The sequence below is a fragment of the Neltuma alba genome, unplaced genomic scaffold (genome assembly GCF_004799145.2).
Source record: "Neltuma alba isolate B1F8T4 unplaced genomic scaffold, ASM479914v2 tig00005577_pilon, whole genome shotgun sequence".
Lineage (NCBI taxonomy): Eukaryota > Viridiplantae > Streptophyta > Magnoliopsida > Fabales > Fabaceae > Neltuma > Neltuma alba.
The window spans coordinates 130,778-151,152 of NW_021634163.1; the positions used below are offsets into that span (position 1 = coordinate 130,778).

The following is a 20,375-nucleotide window of genomic DNA, read 5'->3' on the forward strand; positions in this document are numbered from 1 at the left end:
TTTGCCAAGGTGGTGCTCACAACATTTATAATAGGAGTCAAGTGACCGTCTATGAAAATGTCAGGTGACTCGGCTTAGTTATACATACAAACATATAGAAGTCACTTGCCCACTTGCCCTATAGATTCACAACTTTCAAAAAACATATAACCATGTACACTCTGAAAGAATTTACACAAGAATTGACCTCCTTAATTATGCAGCTTTCCACAAGAAGAAAGTGGGAGAGTATCAGACTCCTTCCATGCAGTTACTCTATCCCCTTATACATCCGTTTCGGAACCTCTCTTCTTTCTTTTTCATCCTCTTTCCTCCTCTTCTTTTTAAAATCATTAGATTATTATGTTAACGGTTGAGATTTAAATCTTATTAAAACTATTATTAAAATATTAAATTATAAAAATTAACAAATAATAAATCATAAACTCTATTGAAGTTTAATTACAATGGTTTGCATATATACTAAATATTTTTAAAATTTTTTATAAATAGTTTTTAAAAATTAAAATCTGAACTTTTAAAATATAATAATCCAAAGTTTATAAAAAGTAGAGGAGGGAAGAGGATGAAAAGGGAATAGGAGAGGTTCCGAACCGATATCCATCACACTTACAGCATCAGCAGCAGAAAAGACTCCAGCTCCGCCATTTCTTCCCGCGTCAGCTTAATGGACAAAGCCCAAATATTTTGATCGAAGTCCTCGATTTTGGTGCTTCCAGGTACGCGGCACACAGTGTTTCCCTGATGGTGAAGCCAGGCCAATGCAAGGTGGGATGGAGTGCACACCTTTCTTGTAGCCATATATATATATATATATATGTGCGTGTGTGAGCAAAACCAAAAATTAAACAGTTTTAGTAATTCCATTCTCCAACATTGATATGATGTATATGTTTTAATGGATGTATGTTACCTCCAATTCTAAATATAAGATCTTATTTATTAGATTTTATATTTGGGATTCCACACAACCTACTTGAGCTCTGGTTTTGACCAACCAAGGAAGTGATTTTTTTTTACATGAGGACAATAAAGTCATTTCCCATTTAGTCATGTGCATATGAATATTTATATACAAGTATTTTATATATGTATATATATGACTAAATTATACAAATGTCCGGTCAGTTACACATAACCTTACTGAACACCTCCTAACCTTTTATTTATTTATTCTTTTTACCATGGACCTCTTGCCTTTACCACGTCAGATCAATGGAAAATATGCACTGCATAAAATTTTTCTGAACTTTAGGATAAAATTTAGCCCCCCAACAAAAAAAAAACTCAATGAAGATAGTGAGTGAGAGCTTTCAATTAACAATCTATTCAAAGGCTTGATCACAGATAGAGCACAATTATATTATGCAATCCATGTAGTTAACCCTTACCTAACAGGATATAAAGCTTTGTTGTTGTTGTAGCTAATAAATATAGGCTTTATAAGTCCAATTTTATGGAATTGTACAGAAGACTCGATACATTTTATATTCAACTAGTAATCACAAGTTCGGAGAGAACACACATCAATAAGGGAATGCATTAGTAAATACTACCTCCAGTTCTTAATATAAGAGCTAGTTAACTAATTCAAGTAAATTAAGAAAATTAGTTAAGTTAGTTATTTGTAATAAATATGTGTTATCTTTCCTAAAATATCCTTATTAATCAAGTGTATTGGTTAGAACTATCATCATTACAAGGACAATCTTAGAAAAAAAAAGATAAATATGAGAGACAAAGTGGATTAGGATCTTATATTTATGACTAAAATAAAAGTTAAATGAGTTCTTATATTAAGAAGCGAAGGTAATATATCACAACTTGACTCATAATTTATTGGCTTGTTCCCATTGAGGTAAAGACTTGAGTCAATTAATTTCTTCTTACACTAGCTGAAATATATCAATAATGAACTTATATGTCTTTTCATGCATGCAACTTTCGCTTCAGAAGAACATACAATGGGCGCCTCTTACATTTAGGATTACTAATGATTTCTGGGAATTCCATAATTTTTTTTTGAAACGATCAAAAAGCTCATCAACAATTACATCTCCAAACTGCTTCACAATCAGCACTTCCAAACATTAAATTTCCAAGCTTGGCATGAATAAGCACTTTTAATCCATTATGACCATTTACTGGAGGCTAAAGTCTTTGTTACTTTCAAATATTGTCGCTTGGGAGATATGTGGGCACATTGAAATTGTCCACTTTTTCTTTACTTATGAGTCCCTGCATTGGGAAAAAAAAATTACCAAAATCTTAAATTATTTTTTTCACACAAAAGCTTACTACCTCCAGTTCATAATGCAGGATACTTCCAACACATATAACGCATATTAGGAACATCCATTCCCCCCCCCCCCCAAATCTCATAAGAAGTTGAGTATTATTATTATTTTTTGGTTTTCCCCTTATCTACAAGTAACACCAACAATTTTCATGCAAAATTGCTGGAGGCACATTAACCAACATTGGGGTAAAAATAAAAGATATTTCTTATTAAAACTACAAATTTCCTACATTTTGAACCGACCATATGAGGTGCAGAGAAAGTTCTATGCTATAAACCAGATGGTGTATATAACAAATAATAGTCCGGTGCCATCCCTAAATTTAGTATATAATTGCCAAAGTTTTGCCGACCAAGGAGCTTGTTTATGTCTGAATAATATTTTATTCTTTCCAAATATGTGCTAAATATGGGTAAATTTTGGAAAGATTATTTAGGGTTGGGGGACAAATAATCAAATAGAGGTATTTTTAGATTTTTTTTAAAACATCATAGAATTCTGATCTATATATTATAAATAAAAAAAATAAGGGCTAAAAATTATGTATCATATTTAGGTATGGGAAAAAATTAACATATTGTGAGAGAATAGTTGTCTAATATTCCAAATGGGCCTAGTCACTTTAAATGAGTTTCGCCCTATCAAATAATTAACTTCAAAATACGAGGTAAGTATATGAAAAAAAAATTTATAAAATTTTATCTCTATTTATGTAAAAGTGTTTATAAATTCTTATATTAAGCAGCTCCAAACAAGTTTTATAGAAGTCAAATTCAATTACATACCAATTTAATCATATACATTAGACAGCTTCCCATGAGTTCAAGATCTTTCCCAGGATGCAATTCACCATTAAAATCAGTTACATCATGAGCAGCCTGCATCATATTGCCATTAATCCATTGCCCACAAGTTCTTGAGCTCTGGCTTGCAAAAATCTCTCCAAATCCATCATAAACTGACTCTTATAAGCATCTTCAACTTCACTTGGACCATTCGTATGATGGATTCTTCCCCTGTTTCCAACCACCACAAGTTCTACCAGTAAGCTCTTTGGGCAGCTCAGAAAGCCAAGGCAATGCTGAAGATATATGAACTAAATGCAAGCTTTGTTTGGAAATAAACGTCCATGGAAAGAGCCAGGAACTGAAGCAGCAAATTAATTTTTATTGGGAGGAAGATTTTGAAAGAGAGTATTCAAATCATTTGAGACTTGGTCATTGAAGAAGATTAGAAATTCTGAGGCATTTTGGTAATTTCGGGATTGGAATTGGAGCTGTATAATTTTTTCTATTATGTTTTGTACTGCGGTGAAAGTGTTGGGTCTTGTAGAGCGACCCAAGTCTGCTATGCAAATTGGATTTGTAGATGAAGCACAAATGGCTCTTGAATCAAACTCGTCAACTATTGCACTTTGCAAAGGACTTTTGGCTTCTTCAATTATATTCCTCTGCACACGTCATGTGGTTACTTAATTAGTTATATCTTATGTGCGTATCAAAATCTCATAGAATTTTAAAATACTCCCTCCACTCCAGAATTCGGAAGCTAAGTAACTAGTTTATAGATATTAGAAGAGGTTATGGGTCCTATACCCACGAGGACCAAAGTGAGCGTGGCTCGGTGTGTAGAGTATGGGTGTGGGTTCCCTCCCAATTGTCTAAGTAAAAAAAAAAAAAAACAAAATTTGTCCTGAAGTTTTTGCTCAAGAGTAATGTTGTCCCAAAAATGTTTTTAATTCAGTATCGCCTTTTAAGTTTCAAAATGTAGTAATGTTACCTCATTCTGTTAAAAAACTAACATTGACCATTAAAATATTAACATTAATTATTAATATTTGGGAAAACTATATTGAAGGTACCTATACTTTCTCTCAATTTTTAATTTGGTACCTATGTGTTTTTTTCCCTTTAATTAAACATTTAATTTTATCTTTTTGGCAACATTAGCTCTTATAACTTTGTTCTATTGATATTTTTAGTCTCTACATAAGGATTAATGATGTTAATAGAGTAAAATTAAAGATTTAGTTAAGAACAAAAAATACATAGGTACCAAATTGAAAATTGAAAAAAAGTATAAGTACCTCCAATATGGTTTTCCCTTAATATTTTTAATTGTAAGGCTCAACATTGCTCTATTTTAACACTTTCAGGACAACTTTGAATCCAAAAAAAACTTCCAAGGCAACCTTACTTTGAGTGAAAACTTATGAGACAAATTTACACTTTAATCCTTAAGAAAATTAATTAAATGAATATTTGTAAAAAAAATTGTTAGTTTTCCTAAAATATATCTTCTAATTATTACATTGGGAACTATCTTATTGTTGGGAAGTCCCATTACATGTGCAATCCACGGCATCAATAAGGATAGTTCTTTTAAAAAAATTATAAGATTAGAAGACAAAGTAAATACATGTATAATGAATAAGAATAATTTGAAAAAAAATTGTAAATTTAGAAGGCATGCTGAGTTGAACTCTAACATTTAGGATTTAAATAAACTCTTCAACTAGCTCCAAGATTCAAAGAGTGTATTTTATTAAATAAATAAGATTCACATTTGAATGGTTGTTCTCAAAAAAAAAAAAAATACAATAAATTCAGGAGAACAAAAACTGAGTTCTATATTGTGTCTCTCTCTATTTCTCTTTTCATCTCTTAATTAACTTTTTAATTCGCTTTAAAAGTTTGAAGGCTTCTCATAGAAATATTTACACATGGGAGAAATTTTTGTGCTTTTTTCTAGTGATGAATTAAAGTCAATTAAGTACTTATTTGGGAGACCCTTTAGAAGCCCAAAAATTAGTATTAGGAATAATTTTACTCTACTAAAAAAAATGGCGAAGAAGAAATAAACCAACTTGAATGACATTTTTATTAATGATTCTTTGTGGGAATGAGGGGTTACAACTTATTTTTATTTCTTTTATGAAATTAGACACTCCTCTAATTTTAAATATAAGAGTTAATAGAGAGGTTTATTTTGGTTGGCCAAAAAAGAAAAAAAAGAGACGGATCACTTTGATTTTAAATGGATGACCTTGGTTTACTTTGTTATCGCAATTAGAATTTTTTTAAAACTCTCCATTTTAATTGTTGCATTGTTACCGAAATTATAATTTTTTTAACACTCTCCATATTAATCGTTGCACACATTAATTAAGGAGTTTTTCATGCTAAAAAAGTAGTTCCCAATAAAAATAATTAAAATGAATACTTTAAAGAAACTAAAAGACATTTTTTCCAAACAACATATTTAACTAATTTTTTAATCTCTGCATATTAGTTATTTATCTATAGGCGAAAGCATAATAAGAGCACATGGCTGAAAGGTTGAGTTTTGAGCATAACTGTGGAGATCATCTCCTCGCTTCATTGCAAACTCATTCTCCATCTCTCTTTTTATATCTGCATGATATTCTAATATGGTTATTTATGAACTGGGGAAAGCAAGAATAATCTGAACTTATGGTTGATCTGTGCTACAAGTTTAAAGACATATATATACTACTTTGGACCAAAAAAAGGACATATATGTATACTACAGAGTAGCACTTGAACATACGTTAAATGATGCATCATTATCTATTGGCCAAAAAAAAATGATGTATTATTATTTAACAGTTCTTAACCGTAAATGAGAAATTTCTCCCCCCTCTCCCCTGTGATGCGTAGATTAGAATATTTGATTAGATTTTAAATTCTAATAAATTGTATTATCTGATGTAGCTTAAGTATAGCTTCTTATAGGAGTATGACGATTATCATTATAATATGTAATTAATGCCATATCAATATTATTCGTTTAATGTATTAATCAATATCCAAGATTAGATAATGATTTAACCAATTTTAAATGGCTGTTATATATATATATATATATATATATATCATCGTATTTTGTGAATGTTCATGAAATTCAAGATTCGGAGAACTTTATTATTACTTTCATGAATCATTTAATCTTGAGTCCATTATTCATGAATCCAAGTTGTTAAGTATTGAACATTCATCTATTTCTGGTTATTAAAAAAAAAAAAAGAACATTCATCTATAGCAAATATTACATTGATGAATCTTCTTGTGAAAATAAAATAGTGAGAGAATAGAACGAGAATAACAAAACAAGAATTGGAAGAGAAAACAAGGAGTATTTCTCATATACATATATGGGTACAAATGGGTTGTACATAACCTCTATTTATAGGCTCCCAACCATTAAAGTCTAATCCAAGTGTTACAAAGAAATGAATAAGGGAATAATAACAATAAACATGAAAAACTCCTCTTAAGTCATTCATTGGAGGGCTATGGGTTTAAGACATTCAAAGATCAAGAATCTTATGAAGAATCCTAAAAGTTGGGAGTTATGGACATCACATATATATAATATTTATAACTTTCTCCATTGGATGTCCAGAACAAATTTTATGCCTCACTAAAACCTTACTAGGAAAAACTCATTGGGAAAAAAACCTAGTGAAGGAAAAAGAGTACACAATATATATTGGAGCTGCCTCATTAAGACCCTTGTAAGAAAAATCTCGTGGGACAAAATATTGGCTAAGAAAAAAGAGTATAGCATGATCTTTACTCGCCCAGTCGCTCTAATGACAACATCACTTTTAATCCCCCTGTCAACAAGATCACTCTTTATCATTTCATCATAATAGAATATATTAATTTTTCAAGTCGTTCAATGCTTTTTCAAGCATATCTTTTTTTTAGCTTAACTATGCACAGTACGTCGTCATCAAATTATATTGAAATGTATTCCTCTAACATATCTTCTAGATATGTGGAATTATCAATATATTCTTCACTTGCACTGATGAAATTGCAAGGAAAGGTTATTTTGAAAAACACCATAATATATTTTGCATCGACATGATTAATTTAATTTGAACAAAATGATATCATATAATAGTTTCATCGAGCGACATATCTAATCTCAATTTCGTTATTCACATTCATACCTACAGAAACTTATCTTTACTCACAAAATTATAACACGTAATATTGACAATATATGTAAATATTATTATAGAATAAATACATGGGACTTTTAGTGTATTTGGTTGAATATATTTTGCTTACAAAATTATCATAATAAAAATCAATCATTTTGCAATCATTGATGCATTCAATAACTTAATCTACAGGTCAAGTAAGATACGAAATTATTTATTTTTTTAATACATTTTTTTGAGCCAAATATGCATACTCAGATTATCTTAGTCAACATAATATTTTAAATATTGGATGATTTCTTCTATATATATGCTTTTGGCATTTTAAATCCTTCAAGAATTCTAATGTAAACTTCATTATTTAGTGAGCCACATGCATATGCTATAATGATATCTAACAGATACATATTTTGTTTTTCATATACTGCCAAACTAGTAATATATGTAAAAATTATTGCATCTATCACAAAATATTATGCCTAATCATAATCACTAGACCTTTGTGAAATTCTTTATTTTCACAAAAATATTCATGTCACATAATAACTTTGTATTTGATGTGTTTGGATTGCAGGTCCATAATTTTCACATATTAAAATAATATAATTATATTTCCATTGTGTCTTTTCTTTTTTCCTTTTGCTTTTGGCCAAATTTCTATTTTCATATAAGATTTGTCTTTAAAATCACATGATATTATTATCAAAAACGTTGCCGACAACTTTATCTTTTGGTTCCATTTTTTTTTTGTGACATAACTTATTAAGATATTTTCATTACTTTTCAAGTACCTGAATCTGGAGTTTTTTTTTAATTAGTCCTGGCACTCTTCTAGAGCACATGCTTTCTTAATATGACTTTTAAATTTCATGCTTCTTTTTATTCGATATAATTATATTAGAACCGATTAATCTCTCATGCTTTAGGCATGTTTCACTTTTATTTATACTAATTGGAGCATTTTTAGCTAGAATATGAGATTTAGCAATACTCACTTAGGTCAGTAATAACATCTGGCAGATTTTTGTAACATCTCATGAATGCATTCTTTGATGAACTTTTGATTCATACTATCATATATCTGAAGATCTATGCTTAATAATGATAATACATTTTATATGTTATCTTTTCTAGCTATTTAATTTCTCCCCCTCATGTTGGGAAAACTTTGTTCATGTTGAAAAAATTTTGTCGAATAACAATCAATTAATTATATAGTATAAGTCTCCTAAATTTATTTGTTTCATTTAAAAATATCCTTTCATTTCATTTAGAGAGAAGAAAGAGATTCTTACTCAACATATTGTTGGAAATTGTGCCCTAGGGGCCAATCATTATGTTTTGAACATTGTTAATTTATGAGTTTATTAATTACGTTATCATATTATTTGCATGTTTACTGTGATAACTATCCTTGGATAACTCATGGTTTATCCTAAATGTCCCTGGTCGGTCATCTATGTGGGAGCAAAGATGAAATAAGACCAGTATGACTTTAAAGATATATGGAGATATAAATTAAAGTCATAGGCACATGTAAGAGTACAAGGTGTTGGACCGACCCGCTATGAGAGAGCTGCATGGGTTAAGTCATAAGCTTCTCTCATATACAAACCATGTCACTGTGCCCTTTGACCTGAGATCATCATGGATTCATACATGAGAAACGCTTAGCTTTGACCTAGTCAAAAGTCACTTTTGACCAAGTGATCATAAAGACTATGTTCAGGCTTAGTGGTTTTTCATGCGTAGGAATGTGAATGGTCAAGATGGAATTTGTCCCTCACATTCGTAGAGAGACATTACTGGGCCCCTCGATGAGTGAGTCTGAGAAATGTATGGCCATACTATAATGGAAAGGTAGTTCCATTTCTATACTCAGACTACTCAGGGATCGAGAAAGTAACGGTCATGGATAGGAGGATGACGTTCTCCATGCCTCATCCATGACCAAAATGTCGTGAGACAAAGGGACGTGATATGGTTGTATGAAAGGTTGCATCGTTCAATGATCCTCATATGATTGGGTAGTCGTGATGTCTTGCTAGAGACCGCTTACGACTTGTGGGTCATTATAGTTAATGGCCCACTGCCAACTTCATATGGGCCTACAGGGTCGCACACAAAATAGCCCGACACGAGTTATGATGTCCAGATTCATTGAATCTAAGATATGTCCAGATTCAATGAATAATATAGGGTGGACGTGTGTATATATATATATATATAAATTCGTATATATATATATAAATATAAAAGATATTAATTGTTAGATTTAATTTATAAGGATAAATTAAATATATACAAATTAATTCCGTCATCTCTTTATTAAATAAATAGGAGAATTAAATCTGTGAGACGGATTTAATTTAAACCATATTTATTTAATTGTTCTCTTATCTGATTAGGCAATATTTTGATATTGTATTAATTTCGGAATTAATTTAGAGTTAATTTCGAAATTAAATATTATTAATTAAACCTATATAGCATCCTATATATTAGTATGAGGAGCTAGGGTTTAACTAAGAGAGAACCAACACCTAAGAGACGGCCAAAAGAGAGGAGAGAGGACGGATTCCTAAAACCCTAGACGGACATAGGCGCTAGCACGCCGTTCGAGGTTGAGGGCTACTCGTGTGGATACCGGTAGAGGAAGCCGACCGGAGTTGTCGACTTCGAACGACAAAGGAGGCACCAGAAGCATCCTGAACGGCCGAATCATCAAGTCACCAGGGAATCGAACGCCTAAAGGTAATGCTTCTTACTACCTGACTTAAACGCGATCGGTAGATCCGGGAAAGGGAATGAAAGTTTTAAAATTTCGAGTTGTTTCCGCTGCGCGTCGTCTTTCAATTCCCTTCACATATACCCCAACTTTCTTTAAATATCCATCTATGTGCATTGTGGTGGGTTGATAGTAATAAATATTGCATATTTAAACTTCTGAGATGAAAATATTTAGCTCCTGACCAAAAGCCAATTTTATTGGGAGAATTTGTTGGGTTGGTATGTATAAGTGCTATAAAATATCAAATCAAATATGTCAACACTGAAATGAAGATCTTGCTTTCAAAAGTATTGATCTAGCTACTCCTTATGGCTTTAATAAATTATTTTGCTTGATTATTCTATTAAGCAGGCTTTTCAACAATTTTCTAATAAATATATGATAATCATTTAAAAGCTAAGATATAAATAGCGTTCGCAATAGAAATTTTTTAGATCGCACTTTTCTGGAAATGTGTACTCAACATATATAATGATTTACTCAATTAGTCTTGCAAACTTCAGGTTGCAACATAATAATAATACATGTAACAATCTTATAAATGCATATATCAAATTTATTAAATACTTGTATGGTTTACATGCTCTCAATATGGGCCCATATATCTAAATTTGATATATTTTCAGAAATGTAGAGATCTATCCCACATCAAAATTAGTGATATCAACATAATCAATTTTTCTTTGAGAACAAGAACTATATGAACTTTTGAATCATATAATATGTTGTCTATTCATAAAGAATTTCCAGGTTCTTCAATGGATGTTAATAATAATCATCAATAATTTGTTACATCATATATATGATTCATGATGATCATTGGTTATATTTTTCACCATTAATTCTTTGTCCGGCCATAAAAAAATTTGTATTAATTCTTCAGGAACTATAGTAATATTTTTACACATTGTTTTTCAGGAACTATGTGATCTGAGAAGAATGACGAGACAAATTCATCTTAATAACATTATAATACATAATAATGAATAGTTATAAATATGATAGATTTAACTTGCAATGTATATAGAGTTGAAACATGCTATAAATAATAATTTTGTCCAACCAATCATGATCAATATCAACTATTTATAATAAATTTTCTCTTAAAAGTAAATAACTTTCTATTCTCTCAATTCAAATGTGATATAAATATATAATTTTTTATTTTTCTTCAAATGTCACAGTAAGAATAATTTAATTTCAATATATATGACCAATGATTCATCATTTCCAAAAAAAAAAATTAAGGATTAACATACCTCTTAATGTTAGAATAGAGGAATATAAATATCCAATTTTTTATTATGTTATTTCAAAATATTCAAAACATTAAAGATTAAATGATATTTGAACTAATCCAACATACATAAAATTTTCTTAAAATTATCATTATTATTTTCACATGCTTAATTTCTTTTCATAAAAAAACTCATATAGTTGAAAGGAATACAAAATATAAATGATCTTTTAAAATAAACTTTTTGAGAATAAAGTGTAAAATTGAATGTATTATTTAGAATTTCTCAACAATAATCAAGATACAATATATCATTTATTTAATTTGCAACACTCAAAATATGTCATTTGGAAAAATACTTATATATTATATGAATACTTAATTTTTCTCTCTCAATTAATTTCTTATTTAATCAAATTCAAAATAACTTCAAATACTAATAATAAAATTTATTATCAATAAATCATAATAAATCATTCAAACTAATATTAAATAAGATCATATAAATAGGATATGAATGAACAAGATATGAATAATATATCATTTCTTTAATTTGCACACAAATGGCACAATAAAATATCAATATCATAATATGAGGATCTTTTAGGTTATTCTATTAATGTGAAAATAAATTATATTCATATTTCACATTCTTAAATGTGAAAATAAATTGGCACAAAAAATAAATATTTCAAAGTGACTAATAATTACTTTTTAGTATATTTTGTTTCATACCACTCTTGGAATATTTATTAATATCTTAATATCAAATACTTATAATAATATGTTTTTACCAATCAATCACAAGAAATTTAAAGTAATATCATATAGCCTTTTGGGCTTATATATTTTTTAATTTTGACTAATTTGAGCATATTTCTTTGCAAAACATTGCCTTGGGCATTATAACTATGTTTCATACTTCTCATAATATCTCTTGATCTTTGGTTTCATAACCAATTTTAACATTCACCTTCAATGGATATACTTGTCCACGTGACTTTTGGTAATATTATAATATTTGCTTGTAATTGCTTTCGATTACGGTTTAATAGCCAAGACCAAATATCATTGCTCTTAAATTATTAATTCCACCAATACAATGTGGTTATGTTTTTTATCACTCTTATATAGACATGTTTCTTATTTTTAATAGTAACAATCAATTTATCCAAACATTAGTCTTCAGGACTATAGCAAAAATATTTCAAATAAAACTCTTTTATGCCATTTGATGTTTGGACTATTAGCCTTCAAGGCTTTGATATTTGTCACCATGTAACTTTTAAGGTTTTGATATCTGTCACCATTAGATTATCAAAGTGCCACAGATTTTTCTTGTTATGCCATTTAAAGGCACCCATATTGTTCTTTTACAAAAGAACAATTGCAAAAGTGATATAACTTTTGATCATCTAATCACATGATCAAAACTAGTATGGCTTCTAGCCATTCAATAAAATGAAATTAAAATAATATTGTAGTGAAATAAATTAAATAAATTCAAATTCATAATCAAATATAAATAACAAATAAACCCAACTATAAATAACATTATATAATCATATATATAATACTATAATAGATATAAAACAACATAATATAAACTAGATAGATATATGTAAACAAACAATAGAACAAGAAGTATTGAAAAATAAATAAAATAAATAACAAAATATCACAATGGGGAGATAACATAATTAAGATGTATAGAAAGAATAAATTAATAAATATCATAAAAGAACAGCATAATATATAGCAAATATATAGAAAATTAAAACTTCACGTGATAATAAGATAAATAGAATAATTGAGTAAGGAGAAGTTAGTAGAAAGTATTATCATACATTATAAGAACATATTAATTACTCGTGTTGATAACGTATTATGAAAATAAAAAAGTTAGAGAGTAGAAAGAGAATAACAAGATAAGAATTGGGAGAGAAAACAAGGAGTATTTCTCATACACATAAATGGGTACAAATGCCTTGTACATTACCTCTATTTATAAGCTCCCAACCATTAAAGTCTAATCCAAGGGTTACAAAGAAATGAATAAGGGAATAATGACAATAAACATAAAAAACTCCTCTTAAGTCATCCATTAGGGGTTATGGGTTTAAGACATTCAAAGGTCAAGAATCCTATAAAGAATCCTAAGAATTGGGAGTTATGGACATCCACATACATACAATATTTATAACAAATCTATAATTTTTGGGAGTCTATACAATAATGTGTCTTTTTTTTCATGTGAGTTTATAATTTAATCATAATATTTTAAAATAGGTTGAATTCCATCCAACCACTCTTGAACCATATATCTTTACATCAACTCTTCACCAAAGCTGCTAGGGATAGGGATGTTACGGTATCTATGAAGCATTAGGTGACAACTCTCCTACTAGAATTTACAGCACTTAAACAACCTCGATCTAAGGATAGGGCACCTAACGCTTAATCCACTGGGCCTGTGCTGTTGTGGTGATGTCTCTCCTAGCACCATGATTGGAGCCACAACAAAGTGATACTCCCAGGTCGAGGGTACAACAATGATAAAAAGACAAAAGGCTACCTTGTATTATTGGGGGAAGAAGATAAAATCACTTAAAAAGACTCAGTAACTTAATTATTTACAAAAGTATTCTAAGAAAAAAACATAACTAATAAAACTTAATGGAGAGTACACTATAAACCCAATTCATATGTATTGCTAATTTTCCATTGACCTCTAAAAATCTGCAAAAAAATAAAATAATATTCAGCAACTCTATGTACAAAAATTACGTTCAATATATTTAATTAAGTATTTTTTACAATTTATGATTTTTCTTATAATACATTAACTCTTCATTTTTATATTTTTAATTTTAATATTTTTCTTAAATTTATTAGATTATATACATTATATATATATAAAATAAGACTCATGTTTTTTTTTAATTATTTTTACATCAAAACTTACTTTTTAATTACTTATCCAAATAAATTTCAATTTATCAAACTGACTTTTTATAAACACCAATTCAAATATAAATTACATTATATTAACTAATGCTTACTCCAACTCATGTTTGCAAAAGTAAGATGAAGCAAAAATTATATTTACCACTACTAATCCAAACACACTCAATATAAATCAACATGAGAATAGTAATTCTCAATTGTCAATATGAACCCCCGACATTGACAATAGGAGTCAAGTGACAAGTTTTGCAATGTCTGGTGGCTCGGCTTATTTAGACCTCCATACACATGGAGTCACTTGCCATAAAATTCAAACAACTTCAAAAGCACACATAACCATACAACCTAAAAGGATCGATACAAGAAGATCCTTTCTATGGCAAGGCATGCCCCCATACACAGAACAGTTTGCTCAAGGATGCAGCATCAGGTAATTAGTGTGCAGAGCATGTGCTTCCTTATGCAGCTTTCCAAGAAGAAAGTGGGGGAGTTTCAGAGTCCTTCCATGTAGCTATTTCACTCCCATATCTATCACCCTTGACAGCATCAGCAGCAGCAAAAGACTCCAGCTGTGCCATTTCTTCTGGTGTTAGCTTAATTGACAAAGCCCCAATATTTTGATTGAAGTTCTCGATCTTTGTGGTTCCAGGTATGGGGCAGACGTCATTTCCCTGGTGGTGAACCCAGGCCAAGGCTAGCTGGGATGGAGTGCATCCCTTTTTTGTAGCCATTTCATTAACCCTCTCAAATATAGTTTTATTGTGCTCCAGGTTTTCAGGCTGGAATCTAGGCAGATACTGAATTTCGGTAAAAAACAGATACCAGTGAGATTATATCTAGATGTCAAACGACCAGTAATGAACATTACAATTGTGAATAATTTTTTCTCTCATTTAAATTGAAACAAAGTATCAGGTGGAACAAATGATAAATCCTAATGCATCACCAAGCAAGGCTAAGACAGTCATGGACTCATGGCATGTTATGAGATTACAAATATAAAATATCATAACATTTTACATTATTCACTCTTATTTTCCACTTTTATCTTTTGCCACCATAACTTCATATCATAATAAATATAATAATTGCACACGAGTGCAATGCACCTTATTGTAGATATAAACTACTTAAAGTGAGTTCATAAACATCTGGGTGGAAGATATGCTAATAACCTTTATACATCCCTAACATTTTAAAATTAAAATAATACATGTGCTATTTGCAGCACATGTTAAACATCTCACATTGATCCTGTGGAATGAAACAAAGGAGAAATCATTTAAGCAACATGCTACTGTTATTTCCATTCACAGGATTGGTCATTCTTCTTAAGAGACCCAAGCCCTCAAACAATTCGTTACTATTTTTACAAATACTAAGTGTCCGGAGTGGGTAGGTTGGTTTACAAACAGATTCCAGATAGATGTATAACATATTCTCTCTGTACCCAATCCATGCTACTGTATCCAATCCATGCTACACATTGAGACAGCTAGCCAAGAGATTAGAAGAGGAAAGAATTCTTAATAATTCCAGATTGAATCTCTGTTTGAATGTATTGTCAGTAGTTAAGCTTAAAAAGCTAACAACTTGCTAATCTATACTCTGAACAGGCCATTACCATGCTGGGCTTATTATCTTTCTTTGTTCTTTTTCTTCTAAATATATTAGCACAGCTTCCTGGTTTTAATGATTTTGCCTTTAGAAATTAATTGTAATTTTAACTGCAGTTCATTCTTTTCAAACTACAAAGAATGAGGTCAGAATCAGCAGTCAATGATTTACTCTTACATTCTAAGGCCTTGAAAATAATTTACCAATAGGATGACAAAAGCAACCATAGCTCATCATTTATATTTGGAATAGCATGAATCAACACAAACCTTCCGAAAGTCATCCTGCGTCAGGTTCTCAAGTAACTTTGGTCCTGAGGACAAGAATCCTCGTCCAAGAGGACTATAGGCAACAATTCCAATGCCAAGTTCCCTGAGAAGATAACAAGCTAATTCAAAAGTCATAAACATAAACTCTTGTTGCAGTTTAGTCAAGAGCTCCAACATGGAGAAATAATGGATATTATGAATAAATATTTGTCTGTAGTTTAAATCTCACCTGCAGGTTGGAACAATTTCTTCCTCCACATCTCTTGACCATAAGGACCACTCCAGTTGCACAGCTGTTATAGGATGAACAGCATGTGCTCTTCTAATTGTTGAAGCAGAGGCCTCAGACAATCCAATGTATTTTATTTTTCCTTCCTCGACAAGTTTTTTAAGTTCCCCAACCTTATCAATAATATGGAAATAAGTTTGCATTTATCAATTATAAACGGATGTTCAAACAAGTTAACAAATCCAAGAGTTTATCCAACAGAAATATCATGTAAATGCTGAGATGGATGCATGTCAACACCTCGCCAATTATCTGTTCCATGCATAAAAGTTGAACCTATTTTAAATCCAACCTTTTAAATTTTAAGGGTACATGTACTTATTGTGGTCGGGTTCAATCCCTATGCCTTTTCACATCCTATTACCCATTTATCACTCCCTAGGTGATAGACCTCATGTGTAAGTGAAAAATTAAAGAAATACAATACAAGACTACGTGAACCGCATGGATTGATCAGTGTATGATAGAAAGGGAAGGCAGACAAACCGTGACTTCAATAGGCACACGAGTATCAATACGATGCTGATAGTAGAGATCAATGCAATCGATGTCCAGTCTCTTCAAGCTTGCCTCACAAGCCGCTCTCACATATGCAGGATCGCCACGGATCTCTCTCTTCCCGTCCGCATAGATGATTCCGAATTTGGTGGCCAATTCAACCTTCTCTCTCACACCTCCCTTCAAGGCCTATCCCAAGAAATTGAATCCATACCGAATTAGCAAGCGAACAACATAAAGAGTGAACAAAAGGAAAAGAGGAATTCGTATGGACCGTACCTTTCCGAGAAGGATTTCGTTGGTGTGTGGGCCGTAGATGTCGGAAGTGTCTAGGAATGTGACACCGCTTTGGACGGCGTGGTGTATGAGGGCGATCATGTCGGGTTCGGGTTTTGGGGCCCCATAGAAAGAGGACATGCCCATGCACCCGAGTCCCTGAGCTGACACCTCCAAGCCTTGTGACCCGAGCTTGATCCTACCCACTTTCGCCATTTCTGAGAGATGGGAGCTATTACAGTGAGCGAAGGTGAAGGAGAAAGCAGGATAGAGTACAAGTGTGTATTTGGTCAGCTTTAAACTTCAGCGAGCTCCCTCCAGTCCAAAAAATGAAAACGGAACCTCCAGCCATCCGCCGCTTGTCCCCACGAGTCTTGACTAGTATAATTAGGACGGGAGGTAGCATTTCCTTGCCTCCTTGGAAAATTACACAAAAATCCCAAACAACACAATTTGTTGATCTAAAGTCTCTCAAAATGTCAAAATGAATAAAAAATCCCAAACAACACATGAGAGTAATATATTCTAAATAAAAAGCTAGTCATTATCTGTATCCCAATCGACAAGTTCATGGACATAGATTAACAAGTCAATAGAAAACTATGGACAAGTCAGAGAGTGGGAGTTGACAATTAAATTAATGAGATAATATAACATCAACATGGGATCAGATTATTATAAAAAGAATATTATATAATAATATTTAAGTTGAAATCATGTATAACCAGAATATACAAACTAATATTAAATAAAATAATGGGTTTATATCATAATTTTGTTACGGACAGTTATTAACAAGATTATGGGTATGGTTTAACAAGTAAGTGGGAAGCTATTGACAAGTTAAGAAGTGCTAGTTAACAACTAAAGTTATGGAATAATATAATCTCCCCATAACATCAAATTATAATAAAAGAGTATAAGAATTTTCTCCAATTTCATCTTATGTGGAAGTTATATTATTCTATAAATTTAGTTGTCAACCGACACTTTTTGACTTGTCAATAGCTTCCTATTAACTTGTTAATATATACCCATGAGCTTGTACATGACTGTCTACAACAAAATTATGATATAAATCCATCATTTCTTCTAATATTAATGTATATATGATAAATCCCTCTTTAATATATTATTTGATATCTTTTTGGAGATTTTTATCAATTAAAGTGGAATAATTTGTATTTATTGTGGGTATTTTGAATTAAAGATTGATTGCGTTAAAAATGAGTTAAAAAGGAAAATTTTATCATATTTTTAAATTTGCTCTTAAATGATTGATTTTGGGATTTTGTGATGGAAAAATTACACACAGATTCCACAGAAGATAATTAATTTTGAAAAAGTCTCTTGAAATCCCCAAATGCTTCCTAAGTCCCCAGGACTTCAGAGCAAAAAATTAAAATTATAAAATTACCTACTTGCCCTCACTGATGGAAAAAGTTATGATTGGTTGCTGTGTGGGTTGTGACTGTATGCTGTGAATGTTGTCATTCGGTTGAGTGTAGGTTGCGATTGATTTCTGTGCATGTTGTGAATAGCTCAAATGTAGGTTGTGATTGGCTGCTGTGTAGGTTGTGATTGCAGCTATGCATGTTGTCATTCGGCAAGAGCAAGTATGTAATTTCACAATTTTAATTTTTTGCTCTGAGGTCTTTGGGAACTTAAGAAGTATTTGAGAATTTTCAGAGACTTTTGCAGAATTAATTGTCTTTTATGGGACTTACGTGTAATTTTTTCTTTTGTGATATTATATTATCTCAATTCATCTTGCAAGTTTTGGAAAGGGGAAAAAAAAAGAAATTAGAAAAGCTGAAAGAAACGAAAAGAAAAATAAAATAATATAATATAAAAGCCGTATGGATTGAATCGTGCAGGGAGGCACCAACAACAATCATCACGTTTTTCGACTCTTATTCATTGACCTTTTTTTTAACTACTCCATCAACCATGAGCCGCCATCTTCCGCATCCACCAATATCTTCATCAGCTAGGCTACCGAATTTTTGGGACGTGTTGTGACTGGGTTCAGAGTTATGAGAGGCTGAGTTGCTGTGCTTTTTAGTATTAAATTTAATGGCTTGAGTGTAAGAGAAGGGACTTTAATTTTAGTCCTTAGTTTAGACTATTTTATTGATGATTTCTGATTTGAAAATTGTTATATTTGGTTTAGAACTAGGAATTACTGGTTGTAATTTTTAGTTTGGATTGGAATTGTTGAGATTTGGGTTGGCTATAAGTTTGAGTACTTGATTTATACACATATTTATATTTATGCTTTTGTTAATTCATAGTTAATATGATTTTTATGCGAGTTGTATAGAAATTATATTTGAAAGTGAATTTAACAAGTAATTAATATTCTAGCTAAGCATTAATTTAAAAAGAATAACTTTTCTAAACCAATCTTAATCACTTGAGTTACTTCCATATCATTAAACAAATTAGGATAGTCATTGATTCATTTCCAAAGAGCATTCTCATAACTGATTTCATAAAATTCAAATTTGCATTTTTCATTCTCTTTTTATTAAAAAATACCCAAAAAATAGTTTAGATTTATTTCTTTATTTTCCTAATCAGTTTTATAAAAGAAAAAAAATCCATTTTCAAACCCTTCTTTTTTAATACTTTTGTCACTTAGTTAACTTGGAAATTAATTAAAGTTTCCTCAATAGACACGATCTGAGTTGTGTTTTACTGCATAATTTGATTTTATTTTTGATTTAACCCAAAATGATTAAAAAGGTTCAAATCAATATGCTTTGGTGACACATGATTTCAATTTAAAGATTGTGACATAATACTTTTTTTATTATAATTTGATCTTATGTGGAGGTTATATTATCTCATAAATTTGGTTGTCAATTAGCATTCTCTGACTTGTAATAGCTTATCATTGACTTGTTAATCCATGCTCATGAGATTATTAATTAGGGATAGTGATAATGACATAATTTCTTATTTAAAATATATTACTTTCGGATCCCATGAGACCTTCTATTCATTTTGAGATTTTAAGAGATTTTAAATTAATAAATTGGTTGCTTAGGACCTGTGTGTAATTTGCCCTTATTTCTTTCTTCTACCCACTCCATTAATAAAATTTTAGCTTTTAATTTCCTTGCTTTTTCTCTGCCAAGTCCATGAGATTAT

General features: G+C 30.7%; 1 protein-coding gene across 1 annotated transcript; it reads right to left on the reverse strand.

The window, feature by feature from the left end:
- Positions 1–14,374: 14,374 nt before the first annotated feature.
- LOC114748037 (probable aldo-keto reductase 2) lies at positions 14,375–17,442 on the reverse strand. Its single transcript, XM_028936393.1, has 5 exons — positions 17,223–17,442; positions 16,932–17,132; positions 16,386–16,558; positions 16,157–16,259; positions 14,375–15,067 (listed from the first exon to the last, which is right to left on the reverse strand). The coding sequence occupies exons 1-5, from the start codon at positions 17,433–17,435 to the stop codon at positions 14,729–14,731; spliced, it is 1,029 nt and encodes a 342-aa protein (XP_028792226.1). The 5' UTR covers positions 17,436–17,442; the 3' UTR covers positions 14,375–14,728.
- Between the last annotated feature and the right edge of the window lie 2,933 nt (positions 17,443–20,375).